Source organism: Argiope bruennichi, chromosome 1, assembly GCF_947563725.1.
Source record: "Argiope bruennichi chromosome 1, qqArgBrue1.1, whole genome shotgun sequence".
Classification (NCBI taxonomy): domain Eukaryota; kingdom Metazoa; phylum Arthropoda; class Arachnida; order Araneae; family Araneidae; genus Argiope; species Argiope bruennichi.
In genome coordinates, this window is record NC_079151.1 from 72538747 (window position 1) to 72557759 (window position 19013).

At 28.5% G+C, this 19013-nt stretch overlaps 1 protein-coding gene across 2 annotated transcripts in view; it reads left to right on the forward strand.

The window, feature by feature from the left end:
- The window catches only part of LOC129968494 (alkylglycerol monooxygenase-like), a 34818-nt gene extending 17646 nt beyond the window's left edge, over positions 1–17172 (forward strand). For both annotated transcript variants that reach the window (XM_056082444.1, XM_056082436.1), the window contains exons 2-12: positions 2021–2163; positions 3563–3687; positions 5019–5170; positions 5267–5370; positions 6948–7043; positions 8716–8782; positions 9498–9643; positions 11679–11813; positions 14157–14273; positions 14365–14447; positions 16813–17172. In XM_056082444.1, the coding sequence (XP_055938419.1) occupies positions 2056–2163; positions 3563–3687; positions 5019–5170; positions 5267–5370; positions 6948–7043; positions 8716–8782; positions 9498–9643; positions 11679–11813; positions 14157–14273; positions 14365–14447; positions 16813–17035 (1356 nt within the window). In that variant the 5' untranslated portion in view covers positions 2021–2055 and the 3' untranslated portion in view covers positions 17036–17172. The remainder of the gene's footprint in view (positions 1–2020; positions 2164–3562; positions 3688–5018; positions 5171–5266; positions 5371–6947; positions 7044–8715; positions 8783–9497; positions 9644–11678; positions 11814–14156; positions 14274–14364; positions 14448–16812) is intronic.
- Positions 17173–19013: the final 1841 nt, after the last annotated feature.

A 19013-nucleotide genomic window follows, 5' to 3' on the forward strand; every position in this document is an offset into this window, starting at 1 on the left:
TGCTGAGAGAGGGGCCGCAAGCAGGTAGCTTAAAAAAACTTTATTTTCATAGTTTTCAAATAAATAAGTCTGTAAAAAATATAAATTCTATAAATGATTAAATATAAGGATAGTATTAACATTTTATCTTGTAAAATCGATTACTAGGATCACTCAGTTATTAGGACATTTGAATTACCGGACATAGACTTCAATAATATTATATATGAACGTAGATGCCGGGCAGCTTGAAAATATAATGGATAAATAAAAATAAAATATATATTTGCAAAGTTAATAGATTGAAGCAAAAATATTAACCTTCAATAAATCATACGTATTGAAATGTCAGAAATGTATTGAAATGTAAAAAATGTATTAGAAATATAGGAAATGTATTAGAAGTTATTGAAATGTAAGAAATGTATTATAAATGTATTGAAATGTAAAATTAAAATCACATATATTAAAAAAGGCGTCTAATAAATAAAAAGAAATTTTTTGAATTATTTATTTATTTATTTATTAGCCGCCTATGGCGACAAGCTGGTTCGCCAATCTTAATGCTCGTTAAAATTTTAATAATTAAATATTTTATGTAACTCCTATTTTGATAGTTTCTTCATCGAAATATTTTAAAGATTCAAATTTTGATAGTTATATAGTTAATTCATTAATAATATTATAAAGGCTTTCAGCCGTAACGTAATATTATCTCTCTCATTTTCTGTTAGCACCCGTAGAATTTATGCTTTAAATTAAAGTGGAAATAGTTAAATTGCAATTAATATAAGAACATTTTTTACTGAAACGAAGCATTTTTTTAATATGAATACTGAAAATAGAGTCGCTGAAACCTTATGGGCACTAAAGAATATCTTTCTTAATTTATGTAATATCACAAGACGTTTTCTACAAAATTTTCTTAGATTCATCATGAACAGATCAATTAATTAACAATGTTTAGTTTTAAATGTAACAAACTCTAAGAAAATAGACAGAGTCCTTTGAAATAATCGGTCGGAAGCATATTAAACCTTCAAAACCAAGTCCGTATTGTCAACAATCAGAACACAATGCGCATGCGTGAAATTTCAACGCCAATTATGGTAACGGAAATGCATGAATTTTCTACGCCATTTGGGGTAATGCTGGGCAGATTAGATATTTTTAATTTCCTTTATTCTGTTTTATTTAAATACAAAAGTACTTCAGAATGAATCTGAAAGATCGATTAATTAACAATGTTTAATTTTGAATGCGTCAAACACTAAGAAAATAAACAGAATCGTTTGAAATAATCGGCCGAAAATATGTTAAGCCTATCCTTGTTAGCGTGGGAGAAAAACTGAAGCCTTACTCATTTGATGGTGGGTAAATAAAAAGATTTTTTGGCAGGAAAGTTAGTTTTTAATTAATAAAATTCTAATTAAAAATTCAAAAAAGAGACCCCAGGTGCACATTCCCGACCTCCAAGATATGCATGTGCCAAATTTGGTAGCTGTAGGTCAAACGATCGGGCCTGTAGAGCGCCAACACACACACACACACACATTGAGCTTTATAAGTATAGATATAGCTTTATAAGTATATATTATAAGTATAGATTTATTTATTTATTTATTTTGCTTTTCATTCTATTCACTTATAAACCTTTATTATAAATATTACGTAAGCTTGAGATAATTTTTTTCTCAAATTTAAGGCCAAATGGAACTTTTCATATGCAATCAACATTTAATTAAAATAAGCAATTAAACAATTATTTCGTACGTATCAAAACAATACATTTAACCGAGATTATACATGTGTACAAAATTTCAAAACCCTAACTCATAAAGAAATGAGTGAAAAATTGATTTCAAGATTTCAGCTTTATCAGCATGAAGCAATTAAAGTTAAATGAAAGCTTCTAAAGATTCTTTACTTATGCAATTATTTTTATTTTAATACTTTAAATTACTGAGAATTTTTTTTAACAAAAAAAAAAGACATAACTGAAAAAAAAAAAGAAATTTAATGATGTGATTTTTTTTTACAGAATGTAAACCAATCAAATTTGGATAATTCGGAAACATGGGGGTCACGGATGTCTTGGAAACTTTTGGATATTTATTCTATGTTGTCAGCCCCAATCGAACAGCGTTCGAAAAAGTAAAGGATGTGCCAGATTATAATCTGCAGGTAAATAATCATGATCTATTTTTTTATCATTCACCAATGAAAGCGAGTTATAACCATTGTGTATATATGTATATGTATATGTTTATGTATAATGTATTAAACATATATAAATATATATATGTATAATGTATGTATGTATTTTTCACGTTTGCTGCTGAACAACTGGGTTGTTTTCAATAAAAAAATTTGCGCACTTATTCTTTAGAATATGAGGAAGAATTCTATCAACTTTCCAAAGTGTAAAATTATTTAATAGTCAATAAATTAGAAATTAAATGAATTGTTATCTTTTTTTTCTGCAGTAACTTCGGAGTGTGAATTATGGGCCGCGGTGGCCTGGTGGTAAGGTCTCGGCTTTGGAACCGGAGAGTTTCAGGTTCGTGACCCGTTTCCACCGAAGAACCGTCGTGTAAGGGGGTCTGATGCACGTTAAAACCGTCATGACCAAACGTCCTCCCGCTGGTGTGGTGTGGAGAGAGGGGTGCCAGCTCAGGTGTCGTCCTCGTCATCTGACCGTGGTTCAAAATTACGATGTCCGTCCCAAAATAGCCCTAGTGTTGCTTCAAACGGGACGTTTATATAACTAAACCAAACCAAATCGGAGTGAATTATCTTATGCGAAATATTATACCATCTAAAAGCTCAAAATTTTATATTTTCAATGATATCAAATTCGTTTATGTACATTTTTTTTTCATTCTTTATTAATTATTTTAAAATTAAAGCAGACAATTTTGAAATACGAGACTCTGATCTACTGTACCTTTATTTATTTATTTATTTTTTTAAATTTCTGCTTCATATCTTTCAGACTTTTTCAGTAATGCATAATGTAATAATGTTTTAATGTTGTTATTTAATGGTGCCTAAAAAATTGAAAGGAAGAAAGAAATGATATACTCCTCATCTTCAAACAATTACAAGACAATCAATCAAATGGTGTGGTATAGTAAATGATTTGAGAGTATTATAATAATTTATACAAAATTAGTTTTTGGATTAAAAATATTATGCAAGAAAATATTTTAATTCCAGGTGACACCGGGCGTATCATTTAGTCAGCAATAAATATTAACGTCGGCTATTATATTTTAATATCTACTGTTTAATATTATATATAATTTATTTATATTTTGATATAATGAAAATTTATCGTTTAATTAAAATAAAACTAAATAAAAAATGCCTTTATGATAAATAATTTTTTTAATATTTTTATAAATTATTAAAATTAAATAATTCGAGAACTTACTAATCTGTAGACTTAAAATTTTCAATTTTTTTAATCCAGTTTGGTTATTAGCGTTGATAGCATTTAAATATAATATTAAAATTAATACAGTTATTTCTTGTGTACTATTATTACTTTTTGAATCATGATTCATGTCATTGCATGCAGGTTGTACCATGCTTCTTTGTACTGGTTATGCTGGAAATATTAATCAAGTACATTCAAAAGGATCCCGTGAGGCTTAACGATGGCATAACGTCAATATCTCAAGGAATGCTGTCAGAAACGACAAGGTAACTTTCTCTTTTATCAATGGCAAATCAAGTGACTTAATCAATGTTTCTATTTTGCTTAAAGCCACAGAAAGAGCCATCTTCCCTTCCGTGTGGAACGCACAATTAATTCTAAAGCAGTCCAATTTTCCCCACAGATTTTTTCAGTTATTTGATAAAGTGAAATCACTATTGCTACGTTTAATTTTATCTGCCAACTTTATTTTATAATACTTTCGCTTATTTTCTAAATTAATGTATTTCAAGTCAAAAATTTTCACAATCTTCTTTGTGCATAAGAATTTTAATTAGAACTTCTTAATATATAAAAGAAACTTGACTTGCACATTTAACGAAGTCGGGGAAAATTATGTAATTATTATTGATTTAGTGAAATTCCGAATATAAAATGAATATCGATTTTAGACTTTTTTTTTTTTGAAAAAGAGAATAGGATGAAATTTTAAAGGGTATAAGATATCTTAAGTAAAGATATTTTAATAAATATTGTATAAACAAACATTGAGCGCAACAAAAGCAAGTCTTTAGGCATGTGCTGCAAAAACGAATTACAGTTATTCACATATTGCGATTTGCCCGATTTTCTTTCAAAAGTCGAGCAAATTATCGATATTCCACTGTAAAAGATGAGCCTATATTTTGTTGTGGGCTCCTTCGAGCATATATTCTTTGTATGACCTTCAAAACTGAACTTGGCCCAGTACACACTATCTTCAAAATGAAAATTGCTTGGTTAAATCTGGAGAATTTTTTAGACAACTAAAATTAATCAAGCTATCATTGCCATATTAACCAATCTAGCGTCTCGTGATGAAATAAACCACCTGTTTTCTTTTCCTGCTGAAAACGAAATTGTGACTCTGCTCCATCTTGTAGCTCACGTGAAAAAGTGATGCATGAAAAGCAGTACAAGGACAAAGAAAATACGTATCAAAAAGAAATCAATTATAGTCAACTAGAAATCGAACCAATTTATTGATTAATCTGCTGAACTCTCCATTTTTTTTTTCATTTGCTCTCTCTTGTCAGGTCTTTTCTAAACATCCAGCATTCTTGTCGTTTTACCACTTAATTGGGATATTTTATTGTCATTAATTAATACTAAATAATTGACTTTTAAATTTTCCCAAAGAGCCTGAAAATTGGGGGAAGATGAAGAATAAATCATTCAAGGGGTTCTTTTCTATTTTCAAAGTTTAAATTTTTTTACTGTAAATAAAATCTTCAGTCACAAAATAGCAAATATTGTAAATTTACTTCTTCAAGGTTTAATCATATTTCAAATAATTCCCTATAATTTATACATATTTTTCCTTTTTTTGATTTTGCAGAATATTTCTACAGAGTTGGAAATTGACTTCCTATATTTATATTTATACAAATTGGAGACTTGTCACCCTTCCCTGGGACTCATTATGGACTTGGTGGATTGCTTTTCTTACGACAGACTTCGTTTACTACTGGGCGCACAGAGCGAGTCATGGTAAGCATCATGCAGAAAAAACTGGATTGTTGTATTTATCTGTGAAAAGTCATTCCAGTCATTTTCCGTAATTGTAACTTAGCTTTGTTTCTACAGAAATCAATTTTCTGTGGGCAGCTCACCAAGTGCACCACAGCTCCGAAGATTACAACTTATCAACGGCCCTGAGACAATCTGTACTGCAAAGCTATTTCGTATGGGTAAGAAAGTTTATAATGCAATGCAACTGCAGGAATCTGAGAAACGGAAAAAAAATATTAAAACATCTTTTCGTATCTCTGGTATTGTTTACTTTTTAAAAGATACTCTGTTCCTGAGAAAAGCCAATAGTTAACCAACAGAAGTGCTCACTTTTAGCCTTTCTAGAACACCTCTTGAGCATTTTTCTCTATTTTCGTCCAAAAGGAAGAGAATCTGATATGAATTTTCGAATAGTATTTCTTCTATTTGGCGATTTGATCCAAATTTTGAATGCGATCTAACATTTTGGTGTAAAGATCGAATATTAAAACATTTACACCTTGCTGGTTGCACTTTTGAGTTATCGCTTTCGTATGCAGACAACAATTAATCTGTTGATGGATTTGATTCAACCTTTCATGCACGTCTACAGTACTGATGATAAAATAAAGTGCAAAATTTGGCCTTATTATCTCGTGTGTTATTTGTACTATCGTATTCAAAATATATAAAAAATATAGTGTTATACATATATTGAAAAAATGATTTTAGTAATTTTAATATGGTAATTAACATAATTTTAATATTGTTATTGTGTAAATTGTGACTTGATACAAAACACTGTATGGAACAAATCGTTGGTTTTACACTATTACCGAATCTTACACTATTTAATGTCTTGGATAATAGCTGCGTCCTAAGAAAGGATTTTTTTTTCAATTTTAATTAAAGGCCATTTTTATACCATTTAAAAATTAAAAAATAATAATAACTTTTTGGTGACGTTTACTTTTATACCTTTTTCTTTGGTTTTAATAAATTTCTAGCAAGTATTTTATCTTTGACATTAGTTTTTGTTATTGTAGTTGTGCGCGTGTGAGTGTCTGTATCTGTGTGCATGTGTTAAAAATAAAATAAAGATACATTAGTTCCTCTAAACCTCTTAGTTCCTCTAAAAATTCCTAAATTAGTATGTAATGATAAACTTAAGGTAATATAATGTAAGATACTTTGAAATGAAAGTTTTAATTTCCTTTATTTATTTATTTTCTGTAAAAGATAATATAAAACTTTTTAGTGGCTGTTTGCAACATTTTAAAATTCTTTGACGTATCTGCTTCCTCTATAATTTATAATTCCTCTATGATATATCTGCAACATTCTTAAATTCTGCTTTCTGCTCCCTCTGTATGATCTTTAGCTGACTGAATTTTCTTAAAAACATTAATGTATCCATTTCTGAATCCATTATGTATTTTGTGATAAACAGAGATATTTTAAATGGAACTATGACAAATTGAGCTGAACCGATTTCTTCAGTTTTGTTTGCCAATTAAATTTTTTACTTTACTGGCACAGCTAATAAATGTATACTTGTATAGCTAGCTAATAATTTTATTGTTATGAATATTGTGAAAATATAATTTAAAATAATACTTTTATTTTAATGTGATATATTATAATTTATTAAAGTTGATTGACGTTAGCCAATTGATGCTATCAATAAGTTGAGCAAACAACTGGTCAGCGACGATGGCTAATAAATTTTATGTAACAATATGATTTTTTTGCATAAAAGTTTCTACTTACATTTTAGGCTCTTTACCTACCATTGGCATTGATCGTTCCACCTACGGCAATCCTCGTGCATCTTCAGTTCAATTTACTGTATCAATTTTGGATACATACTGAGGTAGAGAATCTTATCTTTATTGAAAATTGTAACGAAATTTTATAAATATCGATTTAAATTTGTCCTAATTGATATTTTAATTTGTTTTAAATTTTTATTTCCAGTGTTCAATGAATTCTAAATTATTAAAATTTTATTGCTAATCTCATACAATGTATTTCTTCCCATTGTAGAGTGATAAAATTATTTTTAGTCAAGTATTAGTGTAAAAATTTAAGAATTGAATGCCAATTGATACATTAGGTCAGATATAATCTCGCCAAATTTGGCGATTAAAAAAAAATAATTCATTCATAATGTTATAGTGATATCTCAAAACTTAACGTCATTTTTCTAGAAGAATATGTCGGACTCGTGTCTCGTTACAAAACGCCCCTGTGATTTAACACACATAATAGGATATAACAAATTTTAATAATTTTTTTTAAATTTATGAATATATTTTAAAATATTTTTTGAAAGAATAAATTATAAATAATGAGCCACATTATTCATCAATGAATTTTACGAATGATATTATGTATAAATGAAGCACTTATCTGATTTAAATTTAAAATTACAAAGATAAGATAAGATCATCACGAAATTGTAAGACCAGGTTAAAGAATTGAAATGCAAGTTAGTTGCGAAATCAGGATTTAAATCATTTTCTAGTATACTTCATGTGCAAATAAAGTTTAGTGGAAACTGCATCTAATGAAAAAATAAGCAGAAAAATTGTAAGACTTTAGACTTTAAAAAATTTATGACATTTTAAATAGTTGGAAACAAAGTTTACTTCGATTTTCTTTATGTATATCTTCTCCACGGCGTTTAACCATATTCAAATGGAAACAATCCTCTTTAGATTTGTAGACAGATTTCATCTGAAGTTGAGATATCTGAATTTTATAAATATTTACCAGTTAAGTTCAAAAACATTGAAAAATCGGCACATCAAATGATTCTTATGCTTTGATTTATTGATGTAATTATTTCCTTTTATGAAAGGAAATAAAACACCTATAAGATCCAAGATTTAATCATATTTTCCTTCAGTCAACTTTGAAACTAATCGCTGCAAACAAGATATCCCTTGAAGTAGTAAAAGTGCAACCAGAGAAGATATCAACCAGATAAACTGCACCATTTATCTTTGTTCCTTTTTATACTACGTTTTCGAAAGGAAAGCAAAAAATGCGTTCCAATAAAAATTAAATGTAATTTTTTATGTATACGTAAATTTAAATCTTCTTTATTTCGACCCTCTTAACATTTGAGTTTTACACCTGTGTGGTAGAGAATATATCGTTTTTTCAGTACGAGTTAACAAAAAGACTAGCAAAAAAAAATTATTGCTATATAGAATTATTGCTTGTTGTTATTTGAGCATTAAAAAGAACTATGACTGCATTATTGAGAACTGTTTAGTGGCAACATTTTATTAAAATGTCTTCCTTTTTAGGAGAAGCATTCCAAAATTTGTATTGCTTTTTTTTTTTTTTAGTAAGAAGTATTCATAAGACCTGTTTTCTTTTTCTTTCATTAGATTTGTATCTCCATCACTTTAAGTTGGTCTACAACATTGTTTTTTTTTTCAAATAACAATTGTTTCCATTTAATTTACAATTGTTTTGCATAGAATGAAAATAATATAATTTTTGTTATAGTCTGCATATATTTACTTTTACAGGTTATAGGGAAAATAGGACCTCTTGAATACATATTGAATACTGCCAGTCATCACAGAGTGCATCATGGTAACTAAATTCTGCTTTCGATTTACTACTAAGTTAAAAAGTTCTGGCTATCCAAGTATCTTCCAAATGTAAATGAATAATGCTATTTTTTGCAAGACAATCAAAGAATTTCTTGTGAAATTAATCAGAATCAATTTCATCAAATTCCTTTTTGTACATACATGTATGAATTTACTATGTTTACATACAACGCATGAGCGTAATTCTAGTTTACAAGAACTCAAAACTTACCGACGTGGAGGCCAAAGCGAGAATACTACCCCCCCCCCCCCATGAAACTCGATTTACTGATCTCTTTTTATCAAATTACTTATAAAACAATCACATTTCAGTACTTTCACTACCAACTCATTCTCCTAACCCCTCTCAATGTAATTTTTTCCTCGAATGAAGGATCGCCTTAAGAGAAACGATTCGCAAGTTCCAAAGAAGTACATTGACGAAAGCACTGGAGGTCAGTAAAAAAAGGGTCTTGTAATCCACACATTCTTATTTTTATGAACGCTAACAAAACTGTATAATTGCACGGTATAGATTCTTCGAAAGAAACGTCAAATTAAAAGCTGTATCTATGTTCTTTCTTTCTTAATAAAATAAGTAGATAATAATTTTTTTGAAACGTAGTTATGTAACGCAAACGTAATGATTATCTATAGTGCAAACAATATTTAAATTAAGGAGCTCCTAACAACTGATGAAACTTTTTTTTTCTCAGGTCGAAATCGATACTGCATCGACAAGAATTATGCTGCAGTTCTTATTATTTGGGACAGAATGTTTGGAACATTTCAGCCAGAAGATGAAGAAGTGGTTTATGGTTTGACACATCCCATAAATTCCTTTGAACCCATATATGTTCAAGTAAGCAATTAGTTTCTCAACGCTTCATTTATGAAATAGGAATTAAGTATTGAATTTTACTATTTGGTAGATTCTTTATTATTTTTTTAATTAGTTGATGACATGCTGTTAATATATTGTTTGTTTGCTGTTTTAACCCATTAAACATATTCCTGTGTTTAATGGAAACTAAAGTCAACAATATTAATGAGAGCATAAACTAGAATATATATAAACAAGGAAGTATTATATATATATATATATATATATATATATATATATATATATATATATATATATATATATATATATATATATATATATATATATATATATATATATATATATATATATATATATATATATATATATATATATAGAATTTTCAATGCACTAGCAAGTGATACAGATAATGTTTGAAGTCTCAGATTCCAAACATTATTTGAAGAATATTCAAGTATTTTAGAAAATTTTATATGAAATATTATACAATATAGAGTAACAAAATCTTCGCTTGGGTTATTTCAGTTTATTATTATTATTATTATTATTATTAGCAGCATTTTGTACTTTTGTCTTTATAAATATACACTTTTTAGATACAAAAATTTAAATTTAACGTGGTAAAGTTTATTGTCTAGCCTAGTACATCTTTTAAAACTCTATACACAGTAGACCACTGGACATGTTTACATGCGGCACCTACTTATTTCTTAGATTGTATATATTTGCTAAAAGATAATTTTTCAAAATTTTAATTAACTTTTTAATAAAAAATTAATAAAAATTTTTTTAATTCCGCTGTAATTTCAAAGCGTATTATAACACAAATGCCATTTTACAATTCACAAAATGAACTTTTCAATAATGCCAATTTTAATTCTGTACAATCTTATTTTTAACTTAAAGAAAATTCTCTTTTTCTTTATTTAAAAAAAAATTGAGAAACTTAAAGATTAAAATTAAAATTGAAATTGAGAAAAATTTGGAATGAATTATTAAGAAAATTTCTTTAATTTTTAGAAAACCCATTTTTTTTTTTTGTTAGATCTTTTATTTTCCATTGTTTTTGTTACTGGATTTATATATGAGTATTTCAGCGATATTAAATGCATCTTTTGTGTGTATTTTATTGATATATAATGATATATAATATATTGATATTACTGATATATTGATATATTATTGATATTACTGATATATAATAATGATCTAACTTTAAGAATAAAATAAATATGGACGATTATGGCCAAACTATTACTACATTCTTATAGGGAGCATTAAAGGTCCGAATCTCTCTTAATTTTTTTTAAATTTCAAAATAAAAAATTTGATTTTTATGTGTTTTGTATGTCAGAGCATTTTACCGTACAATTAAAAATATTTATTTATTCATTAATTTATCTGTTCTGAATTATTAGATCCATAATAGAGGGATATTAAAACATTTCATTCATTTTTATGTAAGCTTCTCATTTAACTATCAAAAAGCATTTAGAACGTTCCATATAATTTCTCTCTAGTTCTAGCATTATCTTAAATAAAAAGATTCAACATTTTGGTTCCGGTTACAGTGAACCTATTACGAAGGTTCGTAGTTAGCATTTAACAATTGACCATAGCCGCTATTTATTTACCATTCTTAATACAAGTGATTTTACTATATTTATTAAATTTATATTTCTTCTCTAACTTTTTGTCTTTCATCACAGATTTTTCAAGCATTCAAGAGAAACGGGTTTTTTTTTGTTTGTTTATAAGTATTTAAAAAATAGCTGATTTGTTTGAATCACTATTGAAATACCAATCAGCAACATCATTTAGGACATATGATTTTTATATTGTTGTTTTGCAAATTAAAAATCCAAGTTCAAAAGCTAAAAATCTGAACAATAGTTTCATTCAACTTTATATCCTTTATTTTAAAATTTTTGCTTTGAAAAACTTACGAACTGTAAATATTTGTCAAAGAATATGCATTAAAACTGAAAAACTGAATTTATTTACTTCTTTTCTCTTTCCTGTAGAATTTAAAAAAATTTTCTAACTATTTCAGGCTTGCCATTTTATGCACATGTGGAGAATGTTCTGGTCAGCAAAAGGGCTAATGAACAAATTATCAGTCATTTTTAAAGGTCCCGGATGGTCACCTGGGAAACCACGGCTCGGATGTGTTGAGGATATACCCGATGTAATATTTTTAATTACCGATTTCAGCCTCTTTGCTTTATGATGTTTTTTTAAAAAATATATTTTTTAAAAATTACCAAATTAAGATTTATTTCATTATTTTTGGAAATGAATGATCAGCATTCAACTTTATTGAGATAAATTTTTAAATTCCAATACTCGAATGAATTTATTTGCGATTTTTATCTTCTTTTTCTTCAAAAAGAACTTTTTAATACAGTTTTTTATTTTGAATTAGAATTTCTTTCTGTATTTTATTCGTTGCAAATTATTGTATCTATATTTGAAACTGATGAATTGTTTTTAATAATTTTCACCATAGCTCTGAAGACTAATAGTGATTATTGTTTATGAACGGAACATTGGGCATTTATTTTAGTCGCCAACAAACTTAAGTTACTTAACGGCAGAAAAGAAAATTCGAAGGCTGGGATAGCCTGGTTGGTAGAGCGTCGGATTCACGTCTCTTAGGTTGGGTTGTGAGTTCAAACCCTGCCGGCCGAAGATTCCCCGCTTGCTTGGTGGCTGACGTGCGTTAAATCTGTCGTGGTCACGAAGTCCTCCATGTCGAGAGTAATACCACTGGGGGTACTGGATCAGGGGTGATCTAAATTGCGATCTGTGGTTGAGTGAATGAAATGCGTGAATGAAGTCCGCCCCGTAAAAAGGGTTGTGACGTTTGTGTGTAACTAAGTCGTTCTCTTGGCCCTAGATGGCGCTACTATAGAAACAAGAGACGCTCCCCCTCAGGCTTAAATCGGCTGTCTTCGAACAGCGGGCTTGTCCATGGCAAGTGCCTTAAGAAACAACAACAAAAAATTAGAATAAAGCCTGCCTCTGACGAGTTCGTGGGTAAAAGGAACAACTTATAGACGAGTCTATTTTATTAAGTTGGAGACTGGCATGAATCACAGCTAACTGACTTTGGTTGCTTCGTTCCTTCCTACCACGCGATTGGAGATTTATCAACAATGTGATGTTGAAAAAAATTCAGCGAGTCCATCCGTAATTATTACAACTCTATTACGACCTGTTCTTCATTTCGAACTTTTATTCCTTTTTGCAAAAGCATTCGTCTGTCGGAAGTGGAAGATCAGCTGCCTACTCGTCAAAGTCACGTTAAAACATTTTGTTTGTTTTTTGGATAACGGCAAAATTACAACAGGAAATCTTGGTACTGTTTTTTCAATATAATTGATCGAGAATTTGTATCTCAAATGATCAGCAGTATTATAATTTTGTTACTTATTATAAATAATATGTATTTATTTCTATATGTGTATTAAGGTTCCAGGATTGAAATTTTTAATTTTATATACTTTTATTATATTTAAAAAATTATGTCTTCTTTTTTAAATTTAACTTTACCATTTTTGATTACCATACTGTTAATTAGTCATCAAACTCTTGAAATTTAGAAATAAATTTGTAATTTTAATTGTATGAATGGATCGAATTGATGATTAGTAATGATTGAATAATGATATGAATGAACCGAAATGAATTTGGAATGAATTTCTCTTTTATTTGGAAAGACGTTAATTCATTTTTTTGTTTGAAAACTATTCATTATAATAAACTATTCTATATTAACTGCCTTTTTAAGCTAAATGAGTAAGAAAATTTCCTTATCAGTTGTGATCTATTCTATGTATTTCTTCTTATTGTTATGAGAAAAATATTTAAATTTCAATTGTTCGCTCGTAGAAACTTATTTATTTTTTATTCACTATAACCATTCATTATTTTATTCATTATAACCATTATCATCACAAATAAAGGACAAGATTTTTTTTAATTATATATTTTTATTATTTTTTAATGTTCTTAATATTTATAATTCATTTTTATAATTATAAAAGAACCTTGTGTTTAGTTTTTTAAGTCAGTACCAGATGGGCCTACATATTAAATTAAAACAAAATAAAATCGATCGAGAATTAATCATCGATTCATTGATCATTAAATCTTTAAAAACCAAGATGTCGTATTATCCTTTGGAATACGCAGATATACAAAATTTCACAATTCTAGCAATAAGAAGAATAAGTATACGAAGAAATAAATAAAAAAAAAATCTATAAAATTCGTTTCTTACAAACCTGAAAAAAATCAAATTAAATAAAAGCATGTAAAAGTAAAACAGTATAATATCAGTTGATTGTTCGTTCTTTTTAGAAAGATTTCAAATCACCCAAGGCAAAAACATTTAGAACATTTAACAATTTTTTACACCTACAGACCTTTTAAATAAACTTCATTCTTAATTTTCATTTAGTTAAGTAACATCTGATCTTTTATTTAAGCATGAAATAAAATTTTTATGATTTTTTTTCCTTTTAAGGTTAAAGCCCCGGTTGAAAAATACTCTCCTGCTTTACCTACTTGGTGCAAAATATATGCTTTCCTCCACTTATTGCTGCTAGTACCTTTATATACTGAAATGATAAAAGGGCAGCACGTAAGTTAAGCAAAATGTAGTTAAAAATCGAATCGAAATTTTGTGTTAGCATTGAATTTGATAATGATAACTTAATCGTTTCTTTTTATAGGTAATTCCTCCACTGATTCTATATGGTGGGGTTATGTTTGAAGTATTATCACTTTCAATTATAGGCTTATTTCTGGAAGCAAGGTAAGATTAAAACGTCTGAACAAAAATACTATTTTACTTTAAGCTTTAATATAAGCGCCGCTGTTTTTAAAACAATTGCGTTACATCGAATTTTTTATTATATATAATCTTGCAAATGAAAAATAAAAGGAAACAAATTTAGAATCTAATTCAAATGTTAAAATAGAATATGTGTGATGAAATTTAAAAATAAAGCTATAGTGCGGTGAATAGCATATAAGCCAGTTAGCAATTGTTTTGGTATAATGGTTATGTAACTGGACTGCGAACCGCAAGGTCCCAGGTTCTATCCTCGCTCGTCGCATATTGCTACATTGGTGACCTCGGACGTTGAACCTTCAACCTTCGTAACAGCTGTTGTGGCGCCATCTAGCCGCAACCAAAGTCGTCAGACTCACTTGACGCGGCAATGAAAGTCGCCAGACTCACTTGGCGCAGCAGCATCAGCAACCACACACTCGCTACTCACCTGGGTACAGGCCCATTAGACAACAGCTAATAAATACATCAACACTCAACAGCCATATCGTTCGTCTCACCTCCGACTCACTGGAAGGAGAGTCTGTGGTAAATAGCATATAAGCCAGTTAACAGCTCTTCTACCCGAACAATTGTTTTGATATAATGGTTATGTTACTGGACTGCGAACTACAAGGTCCCAGGTTCTATCCTCGCTCATCACATATCGCTACAATAGAATATATAATAAAATTATTGAATATTTAAAAAAAATTTATTTGATACTTTATTTGTAACAATGCTTTTATTGCTATGTTGAAACTCAAAATAATTTCGTTGCTTAGTCAAACTCTTCATCTACGTATTGCCAATGTTAATGTTAAAATAAAAAATTAATATCTTAGGACATCCATTCTGAAATAAGATTTCCATTTCTGCTTTTATTTCGTTTTTATAAACTACTACATTTGCACGCGCAGTACTTTGTAGTAGACTAATTCCATTATATTCATATTTTTTAATCATATAAAATAAATAATATGATGAAATTGTAAATAACTGCACTCCATATAAATAATTTAACAATCAAGAAAGCCAATATTCCGAACAAACTAGATGATTAGCCAAAGATAATTAGTCAAGAATTCCCTTATAAAAAGTTTGATACAAACGGGTTAAAATGGTAAATTGTTAACTTATTTATACCTGTTATGCACTTTAGTTCATAACCAACAGTAAACAATTTTTGAAAACATTGTCAAAAGAAAAAATCTCATGACTTAATTTCAGTTTCGATTTACTAATCATGTAATTATCTAGATGATTATGAAGACAGTTTGTTCGTATAATTGAAGTGACACTAAAGGGTGGGTGTACCAAAATTAATGCAAGATTTGAATTTGCTATTATTCGTGAAGTAAAGTATTGGCAACCCTATTAAAAAAAATCTTTGGCAGCTGATAGTTTAGGATTAATAAAACTAGAGCGTTACACGATAGAAAAAGCGTTTTCATTAATGAACAATATTTCTAAAATAATGAAGGTCTGGCGGCCGCAGTTCGAAAATGTGAGAATTGGGCCCCTAGATCGTGCGATTAACACCACTGGATTTCTTTTTATGGGGTTATTTGAAGTGCACAGGGCAGATCTATGCCCACAAGCATGCATGTATTGAAGGAGGAAATTCAACACTGCATCAACGAAATTTAGCCAAATTTATGCAAAATATTCATGGAAAATTTAGATAAAAGAGTGCGTATGTGCCAGAAAAGCAGTGGAAGCCATTTGCTTCATGTGATATTCCATATGTTATTCTCTTCAAATAATACTCATTTCTTTCTGGTGAACATTTTATTTTCGGGCACATTTTTTGTGCCTCTTCAGGTAGACTGTTACATATTGACGCCACTCACAATTGGATGCCATGTCTAGATCACAGAATCGTTCTTACACACTCTCCGTTCAGATACAAAAAGAATTAACAAAAACTTTGTACTCGACAGATACGCCATCTATCGGCGTGAAGCTGTAACACCATACATAACCCTATCCTGTGTACTTTACTACTCAATGAAAATATAACAATTTAAAGAAAAAAAACTGTGTTTTTTATTTAATTCAAATTTTGTGTTAACACATTGTTTTATCGTGTAACGCTCTATTTTTACTAACCCTAAACTATCAGCTATTAAATGTTTTTAATAGGGTTGCCAAGTCATTACTGCACGAATAGTGGCAAATTCTAATCCTGCGTTAATTCTGAGACATTCTTTATGATAAAAACATATACAACCGAAATTTTGATTATGCTAGAGGAATTCGTTGCATATTTCTACTACATTTTCTTCTTCTTCAGATTGTAGAATTAATTTCAGTTCAAGTTGGTTATATTTATTTATTTTATTAGACCATATGCACCATGGTTGGAGCTTATGCGGTGTGTCATGTATATAGCTGTAGACATCTTCTTTGTTCCTTGGTCGAGACTGTCGCTGCTAGAGCCGTTTTACCAAGTAGCTGTTCTTACTGTGATCCGTGGTATATTCCTGGTATCTGTTATCATCTGGTTGAGACACTTTGTCAAAAGCGTGAAATTTCGGTGGCATTCAACACCGAAGAAAATTGATTAATCTCTTTTATATTCTTTTCTTTACTTTAAATGGTGTCGAGGTTCTAAGTCATATATGTTTATCTTTTTGCTGTCTCGATATCTTTAATGAAAACGTGTGTGCCGTTAATAGCTATGTAAATAAAGAATGCTCCTTTTTGTCAGTGATTTATTCTTCTAATAAAATATATTCATTGTTAGCTGAAATTACAAATTAGATTTACTTACCATGGAAAATTTTAAAACTATAGAATTGAAAGTAAAGTTTAAGATCAAAAATTATTTATTTGTTCATTTCTTATAATTTTTAATTATGTATTTTTATTTTTTTATGGACGATTATCGTAAACTTCATTCAAGAAACGGAACATAAATAAAATGATGAGAGGATAATTTAAATGAATTAGAAGTCTACAACTGTATTTAATATTTTGGTGATTTAGTTACTTATCAGGTTGACTTTAAAAAATGTTTTACTTAAAAATTTACAAGTCCCTAAACTAAGAATTAATTTTATTGGGGAATTTAATTCACCTATTTCTGCATGATCTTTGAAACTCTACATTTTAAAGTACATTTAATTTATATTTTTGCATACAAGATAACCTTTATAATATTTTACTCGTAAATCTAAATAAAACCCAAAAGAATTTCGAAAAAAAAAACACTTAAATATCAGACGATTTTTGGCAAAATTTATAAGATGAAAATTTAAAGTTTCTGATAAAATACTTATTTTTGAAAACAATAAAAAATAAATATTCAGCCTTCAAATCTAAACGAAAATCATATTTTTTTTAATTTTAAATTTAAAAATAGAATATACCTACCAAATTAAAAATATCCAACGAAACAATGGCTTTGAATTTATCTAGCATCTTTTATCCTTTACTGAAAAAGAAATTCAAAAATTTAAAATACTAAAGTTTTGACATTGCTGGCTATTATTTAAAAAGAAGAAAATTAGATTTTTTTTAAAAGCTTTGAAATCACAAACAAATTTTAACGCAATTTTCCAAACAAAGGTAAATTAAATCTTTAAAAATTAGAATTTATTAAGCTCATTTTATATAAGAACATTTTAAAACATGAAATTATTGTATGAAAATAAATAAACAAAAAGTAATAAATTTGAAAAAAACTGTGAAAACGGTTTTTAAAAATATTTATAAAAATCGAGCAAACAATATTTTGAAGTCGCTTTCCAAATGGCAACAAAAAGTAAAATAAGTCATGATTAATAATCACAGCGGTATCATCGAATGTCAAGAACAAAAATTCAGCAAAAACGTGGGAATAAATCATAACAAGATTTTTCAAATAACAGAAGTTCAATGAGTTCTTTAAATATGCTGCTGCCGTTTGTTTATCATTTCCTATTTTTTATTAGAAAAAAAAGGCAGTAATTAATTTCCACTTCTGTCTGTTACATTATTTTTCCTGAATATTACAAACATTTGACAGATATCAGCTGATCTAATTCTAGGATAATGCAAAAAGGAAATAGTATTTATAGAAAAGGCATTTTCTAGAAATTATATGAAGCGTAAGAGGAAGAGAGGTCATATGAAGCGTCAAGAAAATTGACCTTGAAGGCTGGTAGATGCGCTCAAGGTCACTTTTCAAATGTCCCGTTAATAATTATTCAAATAATTAACATTATCTAAGTTTGTGATCTTTAATATATTCTTAGAAGATGCTTTTTTTTTCTTTCAAGGATAATCAGATATCTGAATGTATATTTTTTTATTATGATTATTTTTTTTTTTTTTTTTGAATTTTTGAAAGTAAATGAGAATGGTAGACTTAAGGTGAGTTAATCGTAGAATTCAAACATTGTTGTGATTTTTTCAATGGAATCATCAAATCAGTTAAAACTTCTGCTCTAAAATAAACCGGGATTTGGAGTTTTGGCTTATTTCAAGAAAGCGGAAACTAAACGAGAACACTTATTATCACATTTATTTAAATCTTACTGTAATTCTTTTAAATTATATTAA